General features: G+C 50.9%; 2 protein-coding genes across 4 annotated transcripts; both read left to right on the forward strand.

Annotated features, from left to right (window-relative positions):
- Window positions 1-962: 962 nt before the first annotated feature.
- Window positions 963-11003, forward strand: LOC116956099 (inositol 1,4,5-trisphosphate receptor-interacting protein-like). The gene is made up of 3 exons (XM_032977551.2): window positions 963-4463; window positions 4922-5005; window positions 7477-11003. Exon 3 carries the CDS (start codon window positions 7486-7488, stop codon window positions 8599-8601), a length of 1116 nt encoding a protein of 371 aa, XP_032833442.1. The 5' UTR covers window positions 963-4463; window positions 4922-5005; window positions 7477-7485; the 3' UTR covers window positions 8602-11003.
- Window positions 11004-11196: 193 nt separating this feature from the next.
- LOC116956084 (RAB6A-GEF complex partner protein 2-like) lies at window positions 11197-19759 on the forward strand. Of its 3 annotated transcripts, none has more exons than XM_032977531.2 (8): window positions 11197-11407; window positions 13212-13336; window positions 13698-13834; window positions 14558-14641; window positions 16140-16289; window positions 17827-18057; window positions 18870-19175; window positions 19505-19759. In XM_032977531.2, exons 2-8 carry the CDS (start codon window positions 13221-13223, stop codon window positions 19726-19728), a joined length of 1248 nt encoding a protein of 415 aa, XP_032833422.2. In that variant the 5' UTR covers window positions 11197-11407; window positions 13212-13220; the 3' UTR covers window positions 19729-19759. The 3 variants fall into 3 exon arrangements, with proteins under 3 accessions (XP_032833422.2, XP_075910034.1, XP_032833423.2); XM_032977532.2 differs by having other exon boundaries at window positions 11200-11407; window positions 17842-18057; XM_076053919.1 differs by lacking the exon at window positions 17827-18057 and having other exon boundaries at window positions 11198-11407.
- The last annotated feature ends 1557 nt before the right edge of the window (window positions 19760-21316 follow it).

A 21316-nucleotide genomic window follows, 5' to 3' on the forward strand; every position in this document is an offset into this window, starting at 1 on the left:
GAGAGATTCGTTCATGAGGCCATTCACATATACAAGCACAGAGACAATTTCAACCGAGAAGATGGATTCAGGCTCAGTAACCACTGGAAAGATGTGTTAAATCATTTCTGTTCTTAATTAATTGTAATTTTACGATGACCTTCAGACCGCAGCTCTTTCGCCAGCATTGCCTCTTAATACCTCTCACACCACGGTTAATGGTATGGTTTACAACATGGAGTATACTAGGGCTTCGCAGCTGTCTCTCTCCCCCTCTGTTCCGACCATGGACGAACTCGTCCGTCTGAACGGGGCCCGTAGCTATCCGTGGTACGGAAATTTGAGGGTAAGAATCCACCCATTTTTTCGCCATATAGCATTGTGATATATAACGACTTATGGTTGGTAGCTTAGCTGATTGGAGAATATAGAGTTTATTGATAACATGAAGGTAATTTATATTTTAGTTTTTATTGGTTCACTATATAGTACTGTGAATAGCTCAGATTTGTAGTCATTTCTGTGACCAGTCACTAGCAAATCACCCAGTTATTTCAATGCTAAATTCGCCTAGTTATTTCAATGCTAAATTCTCCTGTTTTGATTTGTACTAAGTGCCTCGGTGAATGTGTATGCTCTGACTTCAACGTAACTATTTCTGTAGCAGTTACAAGCGAATGCCTTAATTTAGCTATTTCAATGCTAAATTCTATGCTAATTCCTTTTAACAATGGGTGCCTCTGCGGATGTGTATGCTTTAACTTTTAACATAGCTATTTCTGTGACCAGTCACAAGTTAATCATTCAGCCTTTTCAATGCTAAATTTTATGCTAATTCCTTCGTCAAGGCTCTTTGTTCCTCTCACACAGCTTAAAAGCCGTGATCTGAACGTGGCTCTCTCACTCCAGCGCTGTCCTACCAGACAGTCTCGCTCCCTTCACCTGATGAAGGCCGCTTGTGTTGTGGCCGAAACGTCGTGAGAATATTATGGTGTTATTTTATTTTATCAATTTATTATTTTATTCTCATTCTACGTGACTTTACGTGACATATATATGCATATGCTTTAAAAAACGGGTTGCAGCATGCTTAAGTGTACAGTTATTTTATTATATCTTGGGGCCTGACATCGCATCTCCAATTCGATCATAGAAGTTGATGGGAAAACAGGGCTCTGTACACTGAATGTCCCCTTGCGGAGAGCTTTTTCAGGAACTTACGTGTTCCGTATATCGAGGGTAAGGGAAGACAAGGCGGCGTTGTTGTCCCATGGTTGATCGGAGAAAGTTTTATTTTTATCAGCTTTAGCGAGTGACAGTGGTGGCGGTAGTGACACAGGGCAGCAGCAGCAGCACCAACTGTTGGAAAGTCATCATCGTGCCAATTCGTTGCTCGTACAGCACACCGGTGTGTAGGAGAGCAAAGCCACAACAGTTACAATGATTGTAGATTGATTGTAAATGTCGGTGTGCTGTACTAGTAACGAATTGGCACGTTCTGTTCACGTGACAAACCTTACCATTTGGCTGCGTCGGGTGGTGGCGGGTTTAACGACACATTTATATATTTCAGCGATGTAACCCAAAAAAAACTTGTTTTATGGAGTATGTTGCCTGTTTACCCAGCAAGCGAACTACCACGGTTTGTTTTTGCAGAAGGTAGGCGATGTTCCTGCTGCGTGTGATTCCCAACTGAGTAATTTGCAGGGAATTACGTTGCGTGAGTTTTAACCTATACCAGAAAGTTGCATAATCTGGAGGGGGGAACGTCCGGCCTGTGGGCCGTATAAGGCCCGCGAAATCATTTGGTCTGGCCCTGCCAAGGCAACCGCACGACTTGAAATTCAATCAATCTAGGAGCTTTTTTCATAGCAACGTAAATTTTATTTTGTATGGCCCGCGAATGATGTTACAAATATCCAAATGGCCCTTGGCAGAAAAAAAGGTTCCCCACCCCTGAGTTGTAAAGGGAGGGGTGAGAACACGCAGACTCCACGCAGATAGGCAGGCCGAGTCGGGAGCTGAACCCGGGTATTTTATTTTAATAATATGAACGCCCAACTTTATCTGTGATGAATATGATGAACGCTGAACTTCCCGTCGTTTTCATGCAGGGGGCGCTGCAAACCTACGTGCCCCCTGCATGAACGACGGAGGCGGAGGGACAGACGTTCGATTACGTTGGAATCGATCTGCAGACGGCGGTCTTCTCGCACGGCCAGCAGCTCTGTGTCGCCTTATCTCGATCCCGCAATCCGAAACAGGTGAAAGTCCGCATCGAACCGAACCCCCAGCAAGGCCATCTACTTAACGACGAGATGAAATGCACACGAAATGTCCTTTTCAATGAAGTCTTCCAGATGTAAAATGATACAAGCTTTTAATGAAGAAATAAAATATATCTAATTCAAAACATAAGACAATTAAAAGATGTTTCATTTTAATACTTCAAAACGGAGCATCGGGTGCTTGCGTAATTGCGTCGTTCGTGTGAAAAAAATTTCGTGACTTTCCTGGCCGACGGCCACCATGGGAGTGTCCGGGCACAGCACATGGGGAGGAGTATTGGGGTGAAAGAAGTGGATTTGCAACACAAAGATCCCCCGTGTAGCCTGTAACAGACTGTCGGGGCAAGTGCTGTTAGCGAGCAGCTATGAAGGCCGGAACGGATGGGTGGCCAGCACCACGCCTGACCGCCTTTGTCTCCCCAGTGGCGATATTTACACACCGCACCAGGTTACTCATTTGAGGCTGAGTCGACCTGGGGGAAGCCCCAGGACCGGTTCAGATAATGGTCACTGGTGTTGGTGGCTGTGAGCAGGAATCGAACTCGGGTGGCCGGGTTCAGTAGATGACAAAAGTGTCATCCACGTACCTCTGACACTTTTGTCATCTGGCCACATGGCCGGCCTGCTCTAGACCAATTCTTCGACCACATCAATTCCATACACCCAGCCATCAGATTTACCATGGAAGTCGAAAAATATGGCAAGCTACCTTTTTTGGATGTCCTAATAAAAAAGAGACCTGATGGTTCAATGAGCCACTTTGTCTACAGGAAAGCTACCCATACGGATGCTTATCTGAAACCGGATTCCCACCACCATCCATCACAGAAGAATTCTCTCATCAAGACTCTGTATCATAGAGCCCAATGCATATCCGACCAGGAACACATAGGCAGTGAACTCATGCACGTACACCAAGCTCTTAAGGCTAATGGTTACTCCGACTATACAATCCGCAAAGCTATCACTCAAACCATGAAGAAGGACCCTCTTGAGGAGCCTTTCAAAACCATCACTTTACCCTACATTGCGGGGATCACAAAAAAGATCTCCAAAATCTTGAATAAACACAAGATCCAGGTCCGTTTCAACACATTACATAAAATCCGTGATCTGGTTCCGTCTGTAAAAGATGTGATTCCGGACATACAGTACCCTGGTGTCTACAAACTAAGTTGCCTCTGTGGTAGTAGTTACATTGGAGAAACCAAACGCCATGTCTCTGACCGCATTCGTAAACACAAAGCAGACCTTAAACACGGTAGGACCAACACCTCGGCCATGACAGATCATTGTTATAATTCAGTAGGCTCACATGACATTGACTTTTCCAAGACAGAGGTTCTTTGTAAGCCATCTGGCTACCATAAGAGATTCGTTCATGAGGCTATCCACATATACAAGCACAGAGACAATTTCAACCGAGAAGATGGATTCTGGCTTAGCAATCATTGGAAAGATTTGATAAACCATTTCAGGTCTTAATTGATTGTTCACGCTTACAGTGGCTTTCAGACAGCATACATTAATTTTTCGTCTCCCCCCTCCTCTTTTCAGAACGTAGATGGATTAGTCCTTCTGAATAAACTGCCAAATCGCTGCGCGTGGCGCTGACGTTTTTATAAATAAATAAGTACACTGTTTTTAAAAATAAATAAATTAATGCGGACCGACACACCTGATGACGACCGTTTGTGTTATGGTCGAAACGTCGTGAGAATTTTTATTGTTTTATATATATTTTATTATTTTATTGTTTCCCTTCAACGTGACTTTACCGAAAGAGCTAAGAATAAGTAGGACGTGTTGTCTATATAGTATTTATTTAAAGTTGCGCATTTTTACGTGACGTCACATTTCTCAAACCCCCCCCCCCGACGCCACACATCGTCACAAATGTCTGACCCCTCCCCCTAGGTGCGTGACGTCATTCATGGACGGCCCCTATGACTTCACCACTAGTTCACTGCACGTGGAATGTCACCCCCCATCGCCGTTCACACACAAACCCGTGGCTTTCACCCAATGGGCGCGTCGCGTTCTTCACGTTAGTGACCGACTTCCGAGCAACAGTTGCCGACGTTGCCTGGAAGTGACCCCGTCAGGTGACGCAGCACGACTCGGTCGGGGTATAAAGCAGCGATGTCCCTGGGGGGCGCCACAGCCTCCACGCGGTTTGAGGTTCGGCGACACGAGGTGAGTTGCTTCCCAGTCACCGACAGAGTATCCAGCAGTGGATGTCTCTCGCTGTGTGTGTACGTGTCGACTCAGCCTCAAATTAGTACCTGGTGCGGTGTGTAGTAAACATCGTCACTAGGGAGACAAAGGCGGCCGGGCGTGGTGCTGACCACCCACTTTTTTCGTGTTTGCCGTGCCGGCCTTCATAGGTGCTCGCTAACAGCACTTGCCCCTACAGCCTGTTAAAGCTACACGGGGGATCGTTGTGTATGTATACGTGTCACTCGGCCTCAAATGAGTACCTGGTGCGATGAATCTAACATCGCCCACTGGGGATACAAAGGCGGCCGGGCGTGGTGTTGGCCACCCACACCCTCGTGTTGTCGTGCCGGCCTTCATAGGTGCTCGCTAACAGCACTTGCCCCTACAGTCTGTTAAGGCTACACGGGGGATCTTTGTCTTTGTGTGTGTTTAAGACTCCTGCGCTTGCCACCACGGACATCAAACACCGAGAAAAACATCCTCCCGTGTGCCCCGACTGGACCGACTGGACGACCGAGGTTTTTACTTATTTTCTTATTATTACTACAACCACACGCTTTTATTTAACTCACTCTGTTGTTGTTGTTGTATCCTCAAATCTTGTAACTCAATTTTACCCACTTCCCAATGTGGTATCGACTGCAAACTTGCAATACTTATGTCATACTAATGACAATACTATATTCTATCAAAATAAATATTTTAAAACATTTTTATATGTGTTACTAGCTGTACTACCCGGCTTCACCCGGGACTTGGATTCACGACGCCCGGCCGCCTTTGTCCCCCCAGTGGCGATGTTCACACAACCACAGCAGTTACTCGTTTGAGGCTGAGTCGATCTAGGGGAGGCCCAGGACCGGTTTAAATAATCGTCACCGGCGGTGGCCGTGAGCGGGAATCGAACTCGGGTCGCCGGGTTCGTAGCGCGGCGCGCTAACCACTACACTACAATGCGTTACGCTTCCACATGCGCGGGTCACGTGACAGATTTGACGTCACAGCTCACTTGCCGTGCAAGAAAAATATGCATGATTGAGCTCCCCCCCCACCCACAAAAAGTGTATTTTTATAATTTCTGCATGGTGTACAGTCTGGAAAGTACCCACATGGCATGTCGGGAAGTACGCTAAACATTTTGAACAGACACACACATTCACAACTTTGCCTTTAACATATATGGAGATGTTTCGGCTTGGGTCTAATTGTCCACGCTCAACTCACGTTGGCTGTACATCACCACGGCCCCCTTACGTTATGGCAAGCCTCGGGGCCACTTCCTGGAGTCGTGGAATTTTGCCATTACTAGTACGGTACATTTAATTAAAGCGTGTTTTAAATAAAAAGTATTTAAAAAAAATACTTATTAACATCTAAATCCAGACGGCAAAACTCATTCCTTTAGAACTCGCGTGTTGCCCATTCGTGTTTAAGTTCGCTGTCCTTCCCCCGCACCTACCTGCGGTTAGCACGGCCGGCCACGTACGGCGCCAAAGAAGTTCAGCGTGCGCGCGTACAACGCAGGGTTCTCAGCGGTGCCAGCTCAGCGCTCTGACCTCGGGCGGGAGGGGGGAGGGTCACCCGGTCACCTCGTCAATGTTGAACTTCAGAAATGTTCACGGCCGTTGTTGTGGTCACAACAACGGTGGTCGCTTGTGTTGTGATTCGGTAAGGGGCCGTCCATGAATGACGTCACGCACCTAAGGGGGGGGGATCAGACATTTGTGACGACGTGTGACGAGGGGGGGGGGAGGGTGTGAGAAATCTGACGTCACATAAAAATGGGCAACTTTAAATATAGACAACACGTTCTACTTAATTATATAGACTATTTTTTATTAATGTTTTCTCCTACATCAGAGTGCAGCGCCACATTAAATACGCACTGCAATGACAATTGTTTAAAACGATTTGAAGCATGTTTTATTTGGGGGGGGGGGGGGGGGCAGAGCTTTGTGACGTCATATTTGAGTGGGGGGGGGTCTGACTTTTTGTGACGCCGTATGACGAGGGGGGTAAAAAAATCGTCCAAAATCGCGTGACGTCATTTATGGACGGCCCCTAAGGACAAGTTCATCCATTGACCAGGGGGCAGACCTGCCATGCTCTGCAGAGGGTACATGTGGTTTAGGGCGGTGTTCGTCGTTGAACAAGTGCCAGTGGACATTCCACATTCCTGCGATGGGGTCCATCCCGTCTCTCCAACAACAGATGCTGCCTAAAATGTGCAACTAAAACGTGCGAGGATGAGATGCAATGCCTCATATATGACGCTCATCGGTTATACAGTCGTGGGGTTTGTGTAACTGCTTATCACTGCTCAACCCCAGCTATTAGTGCTTTGATATTTGCATTGGCCTTGGAGTTTTCGCCCTTTGACGTTGGTCTCTGGTCTCATGCTGGTGGTGAGACAAGGCCATAAAGAAGGCTGCTGCCTCTGGTGTAGGCCATTCAGTTTCAAAGACAAAGTGTGGGTTATTATCAGAGCATGTTTGTTCGCATGTTTTTGCCACGAGCACATGTGGTCAATGCGGTCTTGATGATGACTTGTCATCGGTGTGTCGAGCTGGTGTGTTTGCTCCAAGTTTTCCGGTTTCCTCCCACGGCGAAAACAAACCAAAAAGGCCGCATGCAATGTGCCTGGTATTGACTTAAAGCTTTCACGGCTGCAGGAATTAATATTCATTGGGTCTTTTTGGCAAAGTCACGTGGAACAAAACAAATATTTTTTTTTATATTTTTTTTTGTTCTACGTATTGTTTCAGCATCTCAATGCCAAAACAAAATTACCTGCAGATTATGCAATTAATATTACACAAAGCAGCAACTTCACACCCTACTGGACAAAAAAATGTCAGGACCCTCCTGAAATTATGTTGTGAGGCCTTTTCCCTGGGTAGACAAGCACGATGATATGAAATGCTTCGCGGCAGTAAACATCACGATAGGTAAAAGTCCGCTGTGATTATAACATTCCTTGTGTTTGCAGTGAACTTCAATGATGGCGTCCAGCATTGAACTCGATCGGTTCTACAGCGAAGAGGTTGAGTTTCCACCTCGGCTGCTCGCTTCCCACATCGACACTGCCGAGCGCGAGGTTCGTACACTCCTGGCGGGGATGAGAAGCATTCAGCGGCCAAACATAGATCCCTCGATTGAATATGACATCGTTCAGACCGGCAGCTCGTATGAAGGACTCAAAGTGAAGGGGGATATGGAGCTGGATTTCATGATCGTTCTCTCTCACCCGGAATTCAAGTTTATCCCCATCACCTCAGATTACAGTGGCTATCGTAAAATAGAAGTAGAACGACAATTTGAACTGCAAGCTAATTGGCGAAAAACAGGTCCCCCTCACTCATTTCAAAAGGACTTTAGCAGCAATGGATACCTGATACCATCAAAAATATATCAGTGGTTTCAGTCATTAGCAGACAGAGCAGTCATTGAAAACAAGTCTAAATTTGTTAAAAAGTTTGTAGGCAACTTTCCAGCCCGTACGCTCATTTTAAATATTTGGCCCGATGTTGAAATCTGCGTGGACCTGGTCCCAGCGATCACCATTGACAGAGACCTCTTCGTGGTGGCCAAACCCTTGAAGACATCCCCAGATCTCTGGAGGCTGTCGTTCTCCGTCTTCGAGAAAAACATCCTCAGCCCGCTTCCAAGCCCCTCCTGCCACCTGAAGGCCCTGAAGATCCTCAAGTACCTGCGGGAGCACGACACTCGGCTGGAGGAGACGTCTCAGTTCGCGAGTGGACTCTGCTCGTACCACCTGAAGACGGCCTCCCTCCACCTGCTCGAGCAGAGGCCATACACCCAGGAGGGCCTGCACGAGCACCTGCACCAGCTGATGGACTTCCTCATTGAGTCCATGCAGGGAAGGGAACTCAACCACTTCTTTATGGGGAATCCATCGAGCCTGGCGACGAAGGCGAAAGTGCCCAGCAGCATTACCAAAGAAAAGCTCCGCCTCAATCTCTTCGGTGACACATTTATGAATGAGAGTACCCTGAACCAGGCGAGGGAGAGACTCGTCAGGATTAAACGCTCTCTGCCTGCCGTAATCCAACAGCATTCTGGCCCTGGTGCTTATAGCTGTAATATTTATTAAGCGCTCCACCTGTGACGGGTCTAAGACGTGTCAGGTTTTCGCAGCCAATATTACAATTCATGATTAATTTTCGGGTTCGGCTACGTGATGATGTGACCGATTTTTTGTTGTTAAGACCCTCCACCACCCGACACGGCCAATCATTACATTGTCACGTGGTGCACAAGTGTTCAATGTTTATTCTTGGTTCTTTCAGTAAAGTAACGTAGAAGGGAAATAATAAAGTAATAAAAATAAAACAGCTAAATTATCACGACGTTTCGATTGCAACACAAGCAATCATCATCAGGTGTGAAAAGCACAGCAATAAAAACCCGCCACATTTAAAAAAAAATGTCTTGCTGTGGTTTTACACCTGATGATGATTGCTTGTGTTGCAATCGAAACATCGTGAGAATTGTTTTATTTTAATTATGTTATTATTTCCCTTCTACGTGGTGACTTTACCGAAAGAACCAAGTATGTGAATCTCTGCAGTCACGAAAGCTTTAAATTGTTCAATGTATGTTTGTTGAACTTCTTTCGCAGCTTACGTCGCCAAAAAAGCAGTTCTAAAGAAGTGAGTTTTCAATTTCGATTTTAAAGTGCACAGCTCCAGTCGCCTCCTAACACCGGACGGAAGAGCGTTCCAGACGGCCGCAGAAGCGCTGCCTGAAAGCGCCGCGCGATGCGCTGACCGCCGCCTCTGCTCGACTGTTGGCCCAAAAGCCGCCGCCCACGAGGTTGTGACCGGAGTTCGTGTGATGACGGTTCACGCCTCTTGACGAGGTGAGCCCCCAAGGTGCCACGTTTGATTCGTGGCAAGCGCCGTGCGTGTGCGTGTGACGAGTGCGACCGGAACGACGCGCCGATTGTTGCGATCGTTTCCAGCGCCCGCCGCCGTGGACAATCGTCATGGCCCCATCTGGCATGCGGCGAGGTGACATTCGGGGGGTAGGCGTTTCGCTTGAAACTGCGTCAAGCGTCTTGCTTGGTTCTTTCGGTAAAGTCACGTAGAATGAGAATAAAATAATAAAATAAAGTGACACAATAAAATTCTCACGACGTTTCGGCCACAACACAAGTGGCCTTCATCAGGTGAAGGGACAAGCATCTTGAGGCCCAAAATGCGGGGCAGTCATAATAATACTAATTAATATTCAGACATTTTCAGACGAAACGTCACCTCCCGAGCAGTTTTTTTGCGCCTTTTCTAAACATCCAATTCAAGTTAAAGGAGTCCTGAACCAGTCATCAACATAGCACATTTCTGTGGCAGAGGCTACAAATCGACACTGCGTGGTCCTTGGGCCGGCATTTGAATCGGCTCGCTTTGTAATTTCGAGCCAAGCAACGATTTTTCACGTCCCTCGTCCCTGACGAAACCTTAAATATAAGTCGCAGCGTAGTTTTATGGCGTGGAATTTTCATGATCCCGGGGAGGGGGGGGGGGGTGTCGCAAGCGCAAGGTTGAATGAAACCTTGAGAATAAACTTGAAATTTCGTTGAGTTGGCAAATGATTGTGGGGTGTGGGCGTTTTTGGATAAACCGAATAAAAAACATATTCTGAAGATAATGTCTCCTTCGAGTGTGTGATGTTAACGCGCTTTGGACGTTCAGCCAATTCATTTACAGCGCCTCGACAGAATGACCATATTGTGTTTTTTTATCGTGAATATTTTAAATGCGCACCATGCTTCACATCGCCAAAACCAACATCGTGTGGAGTGGCACACAATCCCCCAATTAAGCTTAGTGGCCGTCCATAAATGACGTCACGCATCTGGGGGGGGGAGGGGTGGTCAGACATTTGTGACGATGTGTGACGAGGGAGAGTTTGAGAAATGTGACGTCACATCAAAATGCGCAACTTTAAATCAATATAGACAACACGTTCTATTTATATTCTTGGGCCTTTCGGTAAAGTCACGTAGAAGGGAAACAATAAAATAATAAAAATATAAAACAATAACATTAAATAGACTTTTTAATAAATGTTTTCTCCTACAACATCAGAGTGCAGCGCCACATTAAATACGCACTACAATGACAATAGTTTAAAGCGATTTGAAGCATGATTTTTTTGGGGGGGGCAGAGCTTTGTGACGTCATATTTGAAGGGTGGTCTGACTTTTTATGACGTCGTGTGACGAAGGGGGGGGGGGTCAAAAATCGTCCAAAATCGCGTGACGTCATTTATGGACGGCCCCAAAACGAACATCGTGTGGAGTGGCACGCAATCCCCCAATTCAGCTTATTGGCAGCTTATTGGCAGCTTGCGTTGAAACGCAACAACCACAAAAAAAAAACATCGTAAAAGTGGAACAGCGCTCATCAATCTTCCTGGTTCTTTCGGTAGCGCTCATCAAATGTAACGATTATCGTGGTCTCGTATCGTGACAGGGCGCGGTATCGCGATATCGCCGTGACGCTATATCGCGATATCGTATCGCGATATAGCGATATATCGTCACGGCGATATCGTAACCGGGCAAATGTCCGCGGTCCCCTGAGCCTCCACGTCCCCCCCCCTCCTCCCCTCCAGCAGGGCAATCTGGAAGGGTTCAGCCAATCAGAGGCTAGGATTTTGATGACGTCGCAGGAAGTCGCCGTGGTAACCGGGGACCCCCCGCGCGGGCAATTTGCTGCCGCTTCAGAAGGAGACAGCGGCGGAGGCCTTCGGCTGGGCTCACGCTGCTGTTGTTGTTTGTTGTTGTTTATTGTTGTTGTTTATTGTTGTTGTTTATTGTTGTTTGGTTGTTGTTTTGGTTTACGCCGGATTCTGTCAGCCGCTGCTTCTGTCCGCTTTGCGGGGGCCACTTTTGGGTGAGCAGGGCTCGGCATGAACTTATACAGTACTCGCTTAGTTCGTATAGAAGACACTGGCTTGTACTGTACACGAACTGACTCACATAGACGCACTCACATAGACACACTCACATAAACACACTCACATAGACACACTCACATAGACTCACTCACATAGACTCACATAGATACACTCACATAGACACACTGACTCACATAGACACACTCACATAGACACACATACACACTCACATAGACTCACATAGACACACAGACTCACATAGACACACAGACTCACATAGACACACTCACATAGACACACTGACTCACATAGACACACTGACTCACATAGACACACTGACTCATAGACTGACTAACACATAGACACACTGATTCATAGACTGACTAACATATGGACACACTGTCTCATAGACTGACTAACACATAGACACACTGACTCATAGACTGACTAACACATAGACACACTGACTTATATACTGACTAACACATAGACACACTGACTCATAGACTGACTAACACATAGACACACTGACTTATAGACTGACTAACACATAGACACACTGACTCATAGACTTACTAACACATAGACACACATAGACTGACTAACACATAGACACACTGACTCATAGACTCACATATATTTCACGCTTTTTATCAGGGTTTTCAAAGCGCTGTACAGGATACAGCAGCAGCAGCAGACACTCAGCATAAAAATAATATCATACATACATTTCGAAATCTAATTTACGTATTAAACTAAACGTATAAATAGGGTTTAAGATGCATTTTTAAAATGTCCACAGACTCTAGAGAGAGAGAGAGATCCCTGATGTCTCGTGGAAGAGCGTTCCACAATTGCCTGGGTGGAGGCTACACGGGGACAAATCTTGGTCACCCATAGACGGAAGCCTCGACTTGGGAATAGAGAGAACATCTGCATCCCCCAGATCTTAGTGACTTTAGAGTTGACACATTTGGGGGTTTGGGGGGGGTGGAGGGGTACATCATGTCAGTGATGTAGGCTGGGGCAAGATGATGGTCGTTCGCTGGCCTCTGTAAGTTAACAATATGATTTCAAACTTGATTTGAAGCTTTCGTGACTGCAGGAATCCATACTCCTTGGTTCTTTCGGTAAAGACACGAAGTTAGAAATAAAATGAAACCCATCACGACGTTCCGATGCCAACACAAGCGGTCGTCATCAGGCAATGATGGCCACCGCTTGTGTTGCGATCGAAACGTCGTCATTGATTTTATTTCTAACTACGTGACTTTACCGAAAGAACCAAAGAATAGGATTTCAAACTCATATTCTCGTGTTATAACCGGAAGCCGGGGGGAGGGGGGGGGCTCAAGACGAAGGGGCGGGCCTACGGAAGAAGGGGGCGGGGCTTAAAAAGGAAAGGCGCGAGAGATGAAAGGCCGGAAGGGGTGGGGAGGGGGTGCCTCATCAGGAATCGGCGGTGACTGAGTAGGCATTACTCTTTGGTTCTTTACGGTAAAGTCACGTAGGTCGAAAAAATAACAGATCACGACGCTTGGATCGCGACACAAGCAATCGCCATCAGGTGAGACAACTACAGCAGGAAAACCGCTGTAGTGGGCGCCTACTTCAGCGGTTTCCTTGTTGCGAACGAAACGTCGTGATATATTATTTTTTTCTACCTACGTGACTTCACCGAAAGAACCCAAGAGTATGGTTTAAAGGCAGTCGGAGCACGGAATCTAAAATACGCATCCAGCGTAGCTTTATTGCCGCCGATTGGACACGGGGCGAGTGATTGTGTGCACTGCGTGTCAGGCTGAGACGATGATCGAGGTGGTGGCGAAGATTACACGCGGGCCCGTGTTCCTGGCCGGGGAGACGCTGGAGTGTCTTGTCACCTTCACCAACCCCATGGGGCCCCACGCCACCTCTGCCAGCTGGTGAGTGTCTCAGCTAGTGAGCTAGTGAGCGAGTGCCTCAGCTGGTGAGTGGATCAGCTGGTGGGTTAGAGATTCACCTCGTGAGTGTGAGGTTCAGCTGAGTGAGAGACCACCCAGCTGGTGAACAAAAGATTAAGCTGGTGAGGGATTCAGATGGTGAGTAAGAGCCCCAGCCGGTGAGTGAGAAACAGCTGGTGGGTGAGAACCCCAGCGGCGTATAATCTGAACACGGGTGGCCGAACACAGTTTCAACGAACCTGGAACCTCCAGGGGTCACAGCGCGGTGTTTCCCTCCCGTGGCCGACGCTTCCCCCTGGTGACGGTTGCGTTTGCCTGTGCTGCCGCTGCCGCCTTTGCCCAGCGAGACGCTGGCGTGGGCCAGCGCTCAGATCCACTGCCAGTTCCACGCCAGCGAGAGCCGCGTGGCGCTGCCACCGACGCCGACAGCGGGGCCGGACGTGCAGGCCGAGAGCGACACGGTCTTCGTGCCCAACCGAGGTCAGCCACGTGTGCACACAAACACTCGCAAAGTGGTGGTGTGTTTACACACCACACAAGGGGCTAAGTTAAGGTTGAGTCGGCCTAATAGAGACCCAGCACCAGTTCAGATAATCATCACTGGTGTTAGTGGCCATGAGCGGGAATCGAACTCGGGTCGCTGGGTTCGTATTACAGTACGCTAACCGCTACACTCCTGCTCCCCCATATATATGAACACGTGTACAAAGACAAAGATCCCCCGTATAGTTTTTAACAGACTGTTGGTAGGCAAGTGCTATTAGCAAGCACCTATGAAGGCCAACACGGCACACCAGGGGGTGGAACTGCCAGCACCACACCTGACCGCCTTTGTCTCCCCAGCGCTGCTATATACATACCACACCAAGTACTCACATGAGACTGCGTCGACCTCGGGGAGGCCCAGGACCGGTATAGATAATCGTCACTTGTGTTGGTACCTTTAGCAGGAATAGAACTCGGGTTGCCAAGTTTGTAGCGCAGCACGCCAACCGCGACACTACCTCTGCCCACACACACACGCGCGCGCGCATGCAATAAACCCCCATATGCAGGCACAAACAGCAACTCCCAAGAGTCACGATGAGACTTCCCTGGGGAGCACAATCACATGGAAAACATTAAACACGCGGTGGAGAGTCGAGTGAGCTTTGCGAGTCGACGGTGCTGCTGCTGCCGCCGCTGCCGGTGCCGTTTGTGCAGGCGAGAGGGGCCAGTGCGTCCTCTCCACAACTCCCAAGATCCTCTTCTGCGACCTGCAGCTCGCCCCCGGTGACAGCAAGGCCTGTGAGTAACCGACGCTGACGCGATAGAACGATTGGGGTATACTCTTTGGTTCTTTCGGTAAAGTCACGTAGGTAAAAAAAAAATCAAATCACGAAGTTTCAGAGGCAACACAAGCTTCCTTCATCAGGTGTAAAAAAAAAAGGCACAGCAAAATTACTGTAGAGAGAGAGAGCTATTTGTGATGAGAGACTGTTATATATGTGATGAGAGACTGTTATATATGGTAAGAGGAGTGGGGAGGAGCCAGGGAGGACAGACGCAGGATACGGGTGGGGGTTTGGGGTGTGGGTGGAGCCAGGAAGGTGAAGCTGCTCCAAAACCTCCGGAGCCACGGATGGGGGGAGACGCGGAGCGGGGGGAAAGCAGGGGTTGAGGTTTAACATGGTCAATCACATCTTTCCGATGATTGCTCAAAACGATTTGGGGTGGCTGCACCGCCAGCGCTCCTCGGCCGGCGGGGCGCAGGCTGCTCGCGCGGAGTAGCACGCGGGAGACATTTCAAACGTAGGGCGCACTGCCTCATTGTGGCACTCCAGACATCCTGCCCACCGCACGTCCCGGGAGGAGCCGGTTTGGTTTTTTTCCACTGCAGGAGCCGAGCCGTCGCTGACGTCGCTCGCGGTCCCCTCACTGAACCCCGCGTTGAAATATTACAGCTAGTTTTTTATTTCACAAAAAAGTAAGGCCCCAACTGAGCTATACAGTTGATCATCGATGACTGATTATCCGGCGCGCGATTATCCGGCTCCCAACATTATCCGGCGGTCACGGGCCGATCCGGCGAAACCGCTCCAAAGGCTGCAACCAGTCCGGGTATTGGCACCATGTGAGTCACAAAAAAAGTAGCTATGCTTGATTTTAGTGTTAAATATTATATACAGTGCATTATACACTACATACAATATCTTAAAGAAAATACCGCACGTATATGCATCACCCCATGTAGAGTCTTCGAGATTGGAGTGGTAAGTATGGTATAGTAAATACAGCAACTTTTTAAAGTGTAATATTTATTTTTGTGTATTTGTATGGTCATTTATGCCAATTTCACATAGTAACCACTTAAAATACACAAAAAAACATAACACCTACAAACATATTGTCATGCAAGAATGTGCAAAAATAAGCCATTTTAATAATAATGATTTGTGATTATATCGGCATTTATGAAAATCTGCCGCCCCCTTCTCCCCAAAGCCGCCGGATAATCGATGATCGACTGTACAGCTCTTTCTTTTAAAGCGACCTGGCCACAAATGATAGCCCAATGAAGTGGCTTATCATGCGGTCATTTATAGCAGCCAAATATTCGAATCGCACGTTTCTCAACGTGGAGGGTAAAACCGCGAAAAACAATCCACTCGGCCACGGGGAGAACACGCAAACTCCGAATATACGCGGGCGAGGGTCGGACTCGACCCCGTGACCTCCTCATGCACAGCAGGCGAAGCGGTTAACATCTCGCCACCGTGGCCCACCCCTCCCCGCCCGTCCGCAGACACGTACAGCGAGACGATCCCGCTGGACGCTCCGCCGTCGTTCCGCGGGCAGGCCGTGAAGTACGCCTACAAGCTGACGGTGGGCTGCCAGCGCGTCAACTCGCCCATCAAGCTGCTGCGTGTGCCCTTCCGCGTGCTCGTGCTGCAAGGTACGAGGCCTGCCCCGCCCCCGGCCGACTCGGCGCTCGCCAGCTTGTTCTCACGAACTTGGGGCTCGACGTGAAATGCTGAAGTGAGCGCTCCGGCGAATTGCCCACTTCGGCCGGCGGTTGACGGCCGAAAAGTTGACTGCGACCCTCAATGGCGCCTCCCTCCCCGTGGTCGCCCCCCCCCCCCCTCCCTCCCCCGCCCGTGATCCGTGGATCAAACAAATCACTGGAGACGCCGGTACGGCAGAACGAGCAGTTTTAAGCGAATGCTTCCGCAAGAGGTCACACGTTCGGCGCAACGTTCCCTCGCTGTCTGTGTGTGATGAATGAACGAATGAACGCTGGCCCCGTGTAAGCGGAGGTGGCGAGTGGCGGCCGGACGGGCCACGCCGGCCCGGGTCTGTTTTGTTGACCTGCTACGCCAAAGTTGTGGCGTTTTCTTTACCGCGAAGTTTTGGTCCCACGTGGAGCGAAGGTTGAACTTGTTCTTGCGCGTGTTCTCGTCCACCCGCACCTCCGATTAGCACGGTTGGCTCTGTACGGTGAGAAAGAAGTTCAACATACCATAATAGAGGTTTTTGGGTTAGATCGCGTAAACATATAAATGTGTCATACTCTCCAACACACTGGTGTGCTGTACTAGTAACGAATTGGCGTGATTTGTTTACGTGACAAACCTTCCTAATTAACTGCGTAGGGTGATGGCAGATTTAACGACAAATTTTTTATCTTTACGTGATCTAACCCAAACACCTCTATTATGGATACTCAACTAAACTGTTAAAACTAAACTTTTTATTTTACCAGGTAAGGCCCCACTGAGCTATATAGCTCTTTTTCAGAAGCGACCTGGCTATCGCAAATGATAGCTCAACGAAGTGGCTCACCATCACGTGCTAAATGTACAGCAGGCAAATACTCAAAACGCGTGATGTCGATTCTAATCGTGGCGGGGAAAACCCGGACGAGCCCGGAGAAAAATCCACGCGACCACGGGAAGAGAGAGACACACACACACACACCAAATACACAGCAGGCGTCAGGGTCCGGATTGAACCCCTGAGCATGGGAGCTGCCGTGTCGCCGGTCAGGGTCGGGGGTCACGATGGGGAGAGAGGGGAGGGAGACTGCTGGCTGAGCGAGCGCCAGTGTCCCAGGAAAGTCTCACCGAGTCGCAAGAGCCTTTGGAGAGTCCTGGAAAGTTTTTTGTGGTAGTGGGTGGGGTAGGGGTGTTGCTGCTGACGTGTATAATCGCAGTCGTGTCATTTGTGGGTGATTTCTTTTGAGCTTTGGGGATGTTTTAGCCAATACCGAGCGGGTGGGAAGTGCCGCCCCACTTGAGGGAATCTCGGAGGTAGCTCTGCTATATCCACTTCCGTGGTCGGTTCTCCAACACGATGGGTCGCACCGCTCTGCGAGACTTTCGAATGGATTCTCGCGTTGTCTTGATGGCGCGATGCCGATAGCATGCTCGGAATAAACCGGGAAATAATAATAATAATACCACGCGTTTTGAGCGATGCGCGTAACCCTCCAGACATCCTGCCCGTAGGTCTCTCCGAGTACCACCTGTCAGCGGATGACGACACCGTGGCCCCAGCAAACCCCTTCCTGGACGACGACGACGACGACGACGACACGGACAGCGACGACGGCAATGACGCGGACGGGGAAGGCGGGGGCCAGGAGTCGGGCGAGAGGGGCGAGGGGCGGCTGCTGGACCTCGCCGCGGACATGATCACGGTCGCCACGGCGCAGCGCAGCCAGAGTGAGACACGCGCATGCGGACGTGCAACACGCGCGCACGCACGCACGCGGACGTTCAGGCACCGATGCACGGGAGATGGTGCACAACTACGCACGCAGCCGTCCGCGCACCGAAGCGCATGCTGACAGGCGCGCAGGCACAAAGACACACGAGCAGGCACACACGCTGACACAGAACACACAGGCGCGGGCACACGCCGACAAACACGCGGGCACTCGCCGACATGTGCAGATACGCACCGATCCACACACCGACACACAGGCGCTGGCACACCAACACCCGCCGTTCGCCACTGAGTGGCGGTGACGTCACCACGGCGCCTGTTGCCAGGCCAGGTGCACTTTTAGTGTGTGTGCGCGTGTGCTGACACAAGCACGTGATGCTGATGATGGAAACTCGTGAAAAAGAGTCTTGGAGGCTCGGTGGGGCTTTCCTGGGTAAACAAGCGTGAGTAAAAAAAAAAACGAGCACAGATGTGAGCTGCACATGCTGTCACCGACGTACCGTGTGTGTGTGTGTGTGCATCGTCAGAGTAGGGGAGCGGCGGCAGTGTGGTGGTTAGCGCGCCGCGCGACGCACCCGGCGACCCGACTCACGGCCGATAACAGTGTTGCATATTTGAACCGGTACCGGGGCCGCCCCTAGGTCGACTCGGGCGTCAAATGATTTCTCGTGTGAACGTCGCCAATAAGGCGACGTGGGCACGGCTGCCACCCGCCCGCCCGCCCGCCCGCCCGCCGGCGCCCTCTCGCCAACGGCGCTCGCCCCAGGCTCCGCAGGCGGGGTGAACTGTCGTCGCGTTGCCGTCGCAGGCGTGTTCAACATCACGAGCCCGTGGGGCAAGGTGGGGCGCCTGAGCGTGGCGCGCTCCGCCTTCCGCCTCGGCGAGGACGCCGTCTGCAGCTTCGACTTCTCGGCGGGCGACGTGCGCTGCCTGCGCGTCACCGTGCTCCTGCAGGCCGAGGAGAGCGTGGCGCCGGCGCTGCGGCGGCGCCCCTCCCAGGCGCCCGCCGTGGCGACGCACGCCCGCCACCACGAGCTGTGCCTCCACACGGCGCGCACGCACGCCGCGCTGCCCGTGCCACTGCACGCCACGCCCAGCTTCAGCACCCACGTGGGTGAGGAGGATGCTGCCCCTCCCCCACCCCCGGTCACCACCCCCACGCCCACCCACCCCCACGCCCACCCACCCCCGCCCTCCCTCCCCCACTCAGCCGTCAGCTATTCGGTTGCGTCGTGCGAGTGTTTAGCCACGTGAGGAAACCGGAGAAAGCCGGAGTAAACCCATTGAGAACAGGTGGAGAGCGAGGGAACACACAAACTCAGCCTGCCGCTGCTCCGAGGCATGAGTGTCAGCACCGCCGCCACCGCCGCCCCGCTGACAGCTGCCCCGTTTTCCTCGCCCCCCCCCACCACCCCCCCCCCCCCCCCCCCCCCCACGTTGCAGTGACCCTCAAGTGGCGACTGCATTTCCAGTTCCTGGTGGCGTGCGAGCCGGAGGCCACCCCCACGCTCGCCATGGAGGCGTCCGAGGGGAGCCTGTGGCGGGGGGCCGAGCGCGTGCAGGCCGACACGCTCAGCTGGGACCTGCCCATCACCGTGCTGCCCACCAACCCCCTTCAGGCGGCCAGTGGCTCGCCCACACAGGCCTGCAATTCCGTCGTCATCTGAGAGCGTGGGGGGCGGGGGGGGGGGGTCGAGGGAGGGGATAGAGGGAGGGGGTGTGGGGGAACGCCGGGAGGCGGAAGGCTCCCGGCACAGCCTACGAGTGCCGTGCTCAGAGTCGCGGCTTGGCCCTGGCTGGGCCTCTAATGATTCGGCTTAGCTCAGGCTCGGCTCAGGCTCGGCTCAGGCTAAGCTTAGGCTCGGCGCAGGCTTGAGCCGCTCAGTTGCTTCCAAAGATGGGTGAGCGAGCGAGCGAGCGAGCGTGCTCAGCTGTGGCTAGGCTCGGGCTCAGCTCACGGATATACCGAGCACGGCTGGAACCCACGCTCGGAGCCGGTTCACGTTGAGCACGTGGGTTTGAGCTGGCTCACTGGAATCGGGCCTGATCCATACCTGAGCCCTACCTGTGGCCCAGCCTGAAGAGCCGAGCCGTGACCAAGAGAGTCATTGTCCCAGGGCACCCTGGGGCGCATTGGAGGTGAGCGCGATGCGGTGTATTGATGAGCTTGGGACCTCCCATTTGTCTCTCCCAGTCAAAAAGTCGCAAGCGATTTTCCTCCTAAAACGTGAGCGTCGATGCTCATCAGCCCCGCAATTGTGGAAACTCCACATGCCTATGGCGGGGGACCAGGTTTCTGCTTTGTTATCTTCCCCCACACATAGTGGTACTCGTTTTATCGACCCGGAAGGATGATGATGGTGTTGGTGATAGGCCGAGTCTCCTTTTTGGCCGCTAAAAATATTATTCGCGAGACTGGATGCTGTCGAGGGTCTCGGGGGTGATTGGATTGAGACAAGCAGGCCAATGGGCGACACTCTTTCCTCCAACGTCATCCGGGTTATATCAAAGAGAAAATGAAAACACAATCAAAACTTGCGTTGAGATACAAACAATGGCAGCGGCGTTATTACTTCCTAAAGATGTTTGAACAGCATTAGACAACACTACCCGCACGTGCAGACTCATACAAATTTAAAAGGACAAAGATTGGGCTGGGCAGTGTACGGCCCGAGTTCGATTCCCGCTCACGGCCGCCAGCACCAGGGACGATTATCTGAACTGGTCCTGGGCCTCCCCGAGGTCAACTCAGCCTTAAATGAGTAGTACCTGGTGCGATGCGTGATCACCATCAGCACTGGGAAGAGAAAAGGCGGCCGGGCGTGGTGCTGGCCACCCACCCCCTCGTGTGCCATTTTGGCCTTAATAGGTGCTCTCTAAAAACACTTGCCCCTGGCAGTCTGTTAAAGGATACACGGGGGGAGGCTGTTGTGTATGTGCGAGAGCGCGTGAATGTGTGAAGCGAGCGAGGCGATGTAATGACTTCACACTGCCCTGGATTTTGCCTGTGACCCAGGCACATGCGGTTGTTTTTAAAACAAAATTAAACTCCCGCGAGGCTTGTGCGTTCGGGAGTTGGTTTTCCAAAGATAGAGCAGTACAGCGAGCGGGTTCGTGAACGCAGGCCTGCGCGCGCGCGCGCGCGCGCGTGTGTACGTCGCGAGTTTAGCCGCCCGTACGAAGAGTTGGATTTTCCGCCGGCGATTCGCTCGCCTGCGGCGGGGGAAACGCTCCTCATCTTAAAAACAGACATGG

The sequence above is a fragment of the Petromyzon marinus genome, chromosome 63 (assembly GCF_048934315.1).
Source record: "Petromyzon marinus isolate PM22_M1 ecotype Great Lakes invasive population chromosome 63, UKy_Petmar_22M1.pri1.0, whole genome shotgun sequence".
In the NCBI taxonomy this organism is placed as follows: domain Eukaryota; kingdom Metazoa; phylum Chordata; class Hyperoartia; order Petromyzontiformes; family Petromyzontidae; genus Petromyzon; species Petromyzon marinus.

Bases quoted from the DNA above. Each gene is read 5' to 3' on its own strand.
- LOC116956084 (XM_032977531.2), top strand. From the start codon at position 13,221: ATGATCGAGGTGGTGGCGAAGATTACACGCGGGCCCGTGTTCCTGGCC. The intron at 13,337-13,697 runs GTGAGTGTCTCA...GCCTTTGCCCAG, and splicing joins CACGCCACCTCTGCCAGCTG to CGAGACGCTGGCGTGGGCCA. The intron at 13,835-14,557 runs GTCAGCCACGTG...CCGTTTGTGCAG, and splicing joins GGTCTTCGTGCCCAACCGAG to GCGAGAGGGGCCAGTGCGTC.
- LOC116956099 (XM_032977551.2), top strand. From the start codon at position 7,486: ATGATGGCGTCCAGCATTGAACTCGATCGGTTCTACAGCGAAGAGGTT.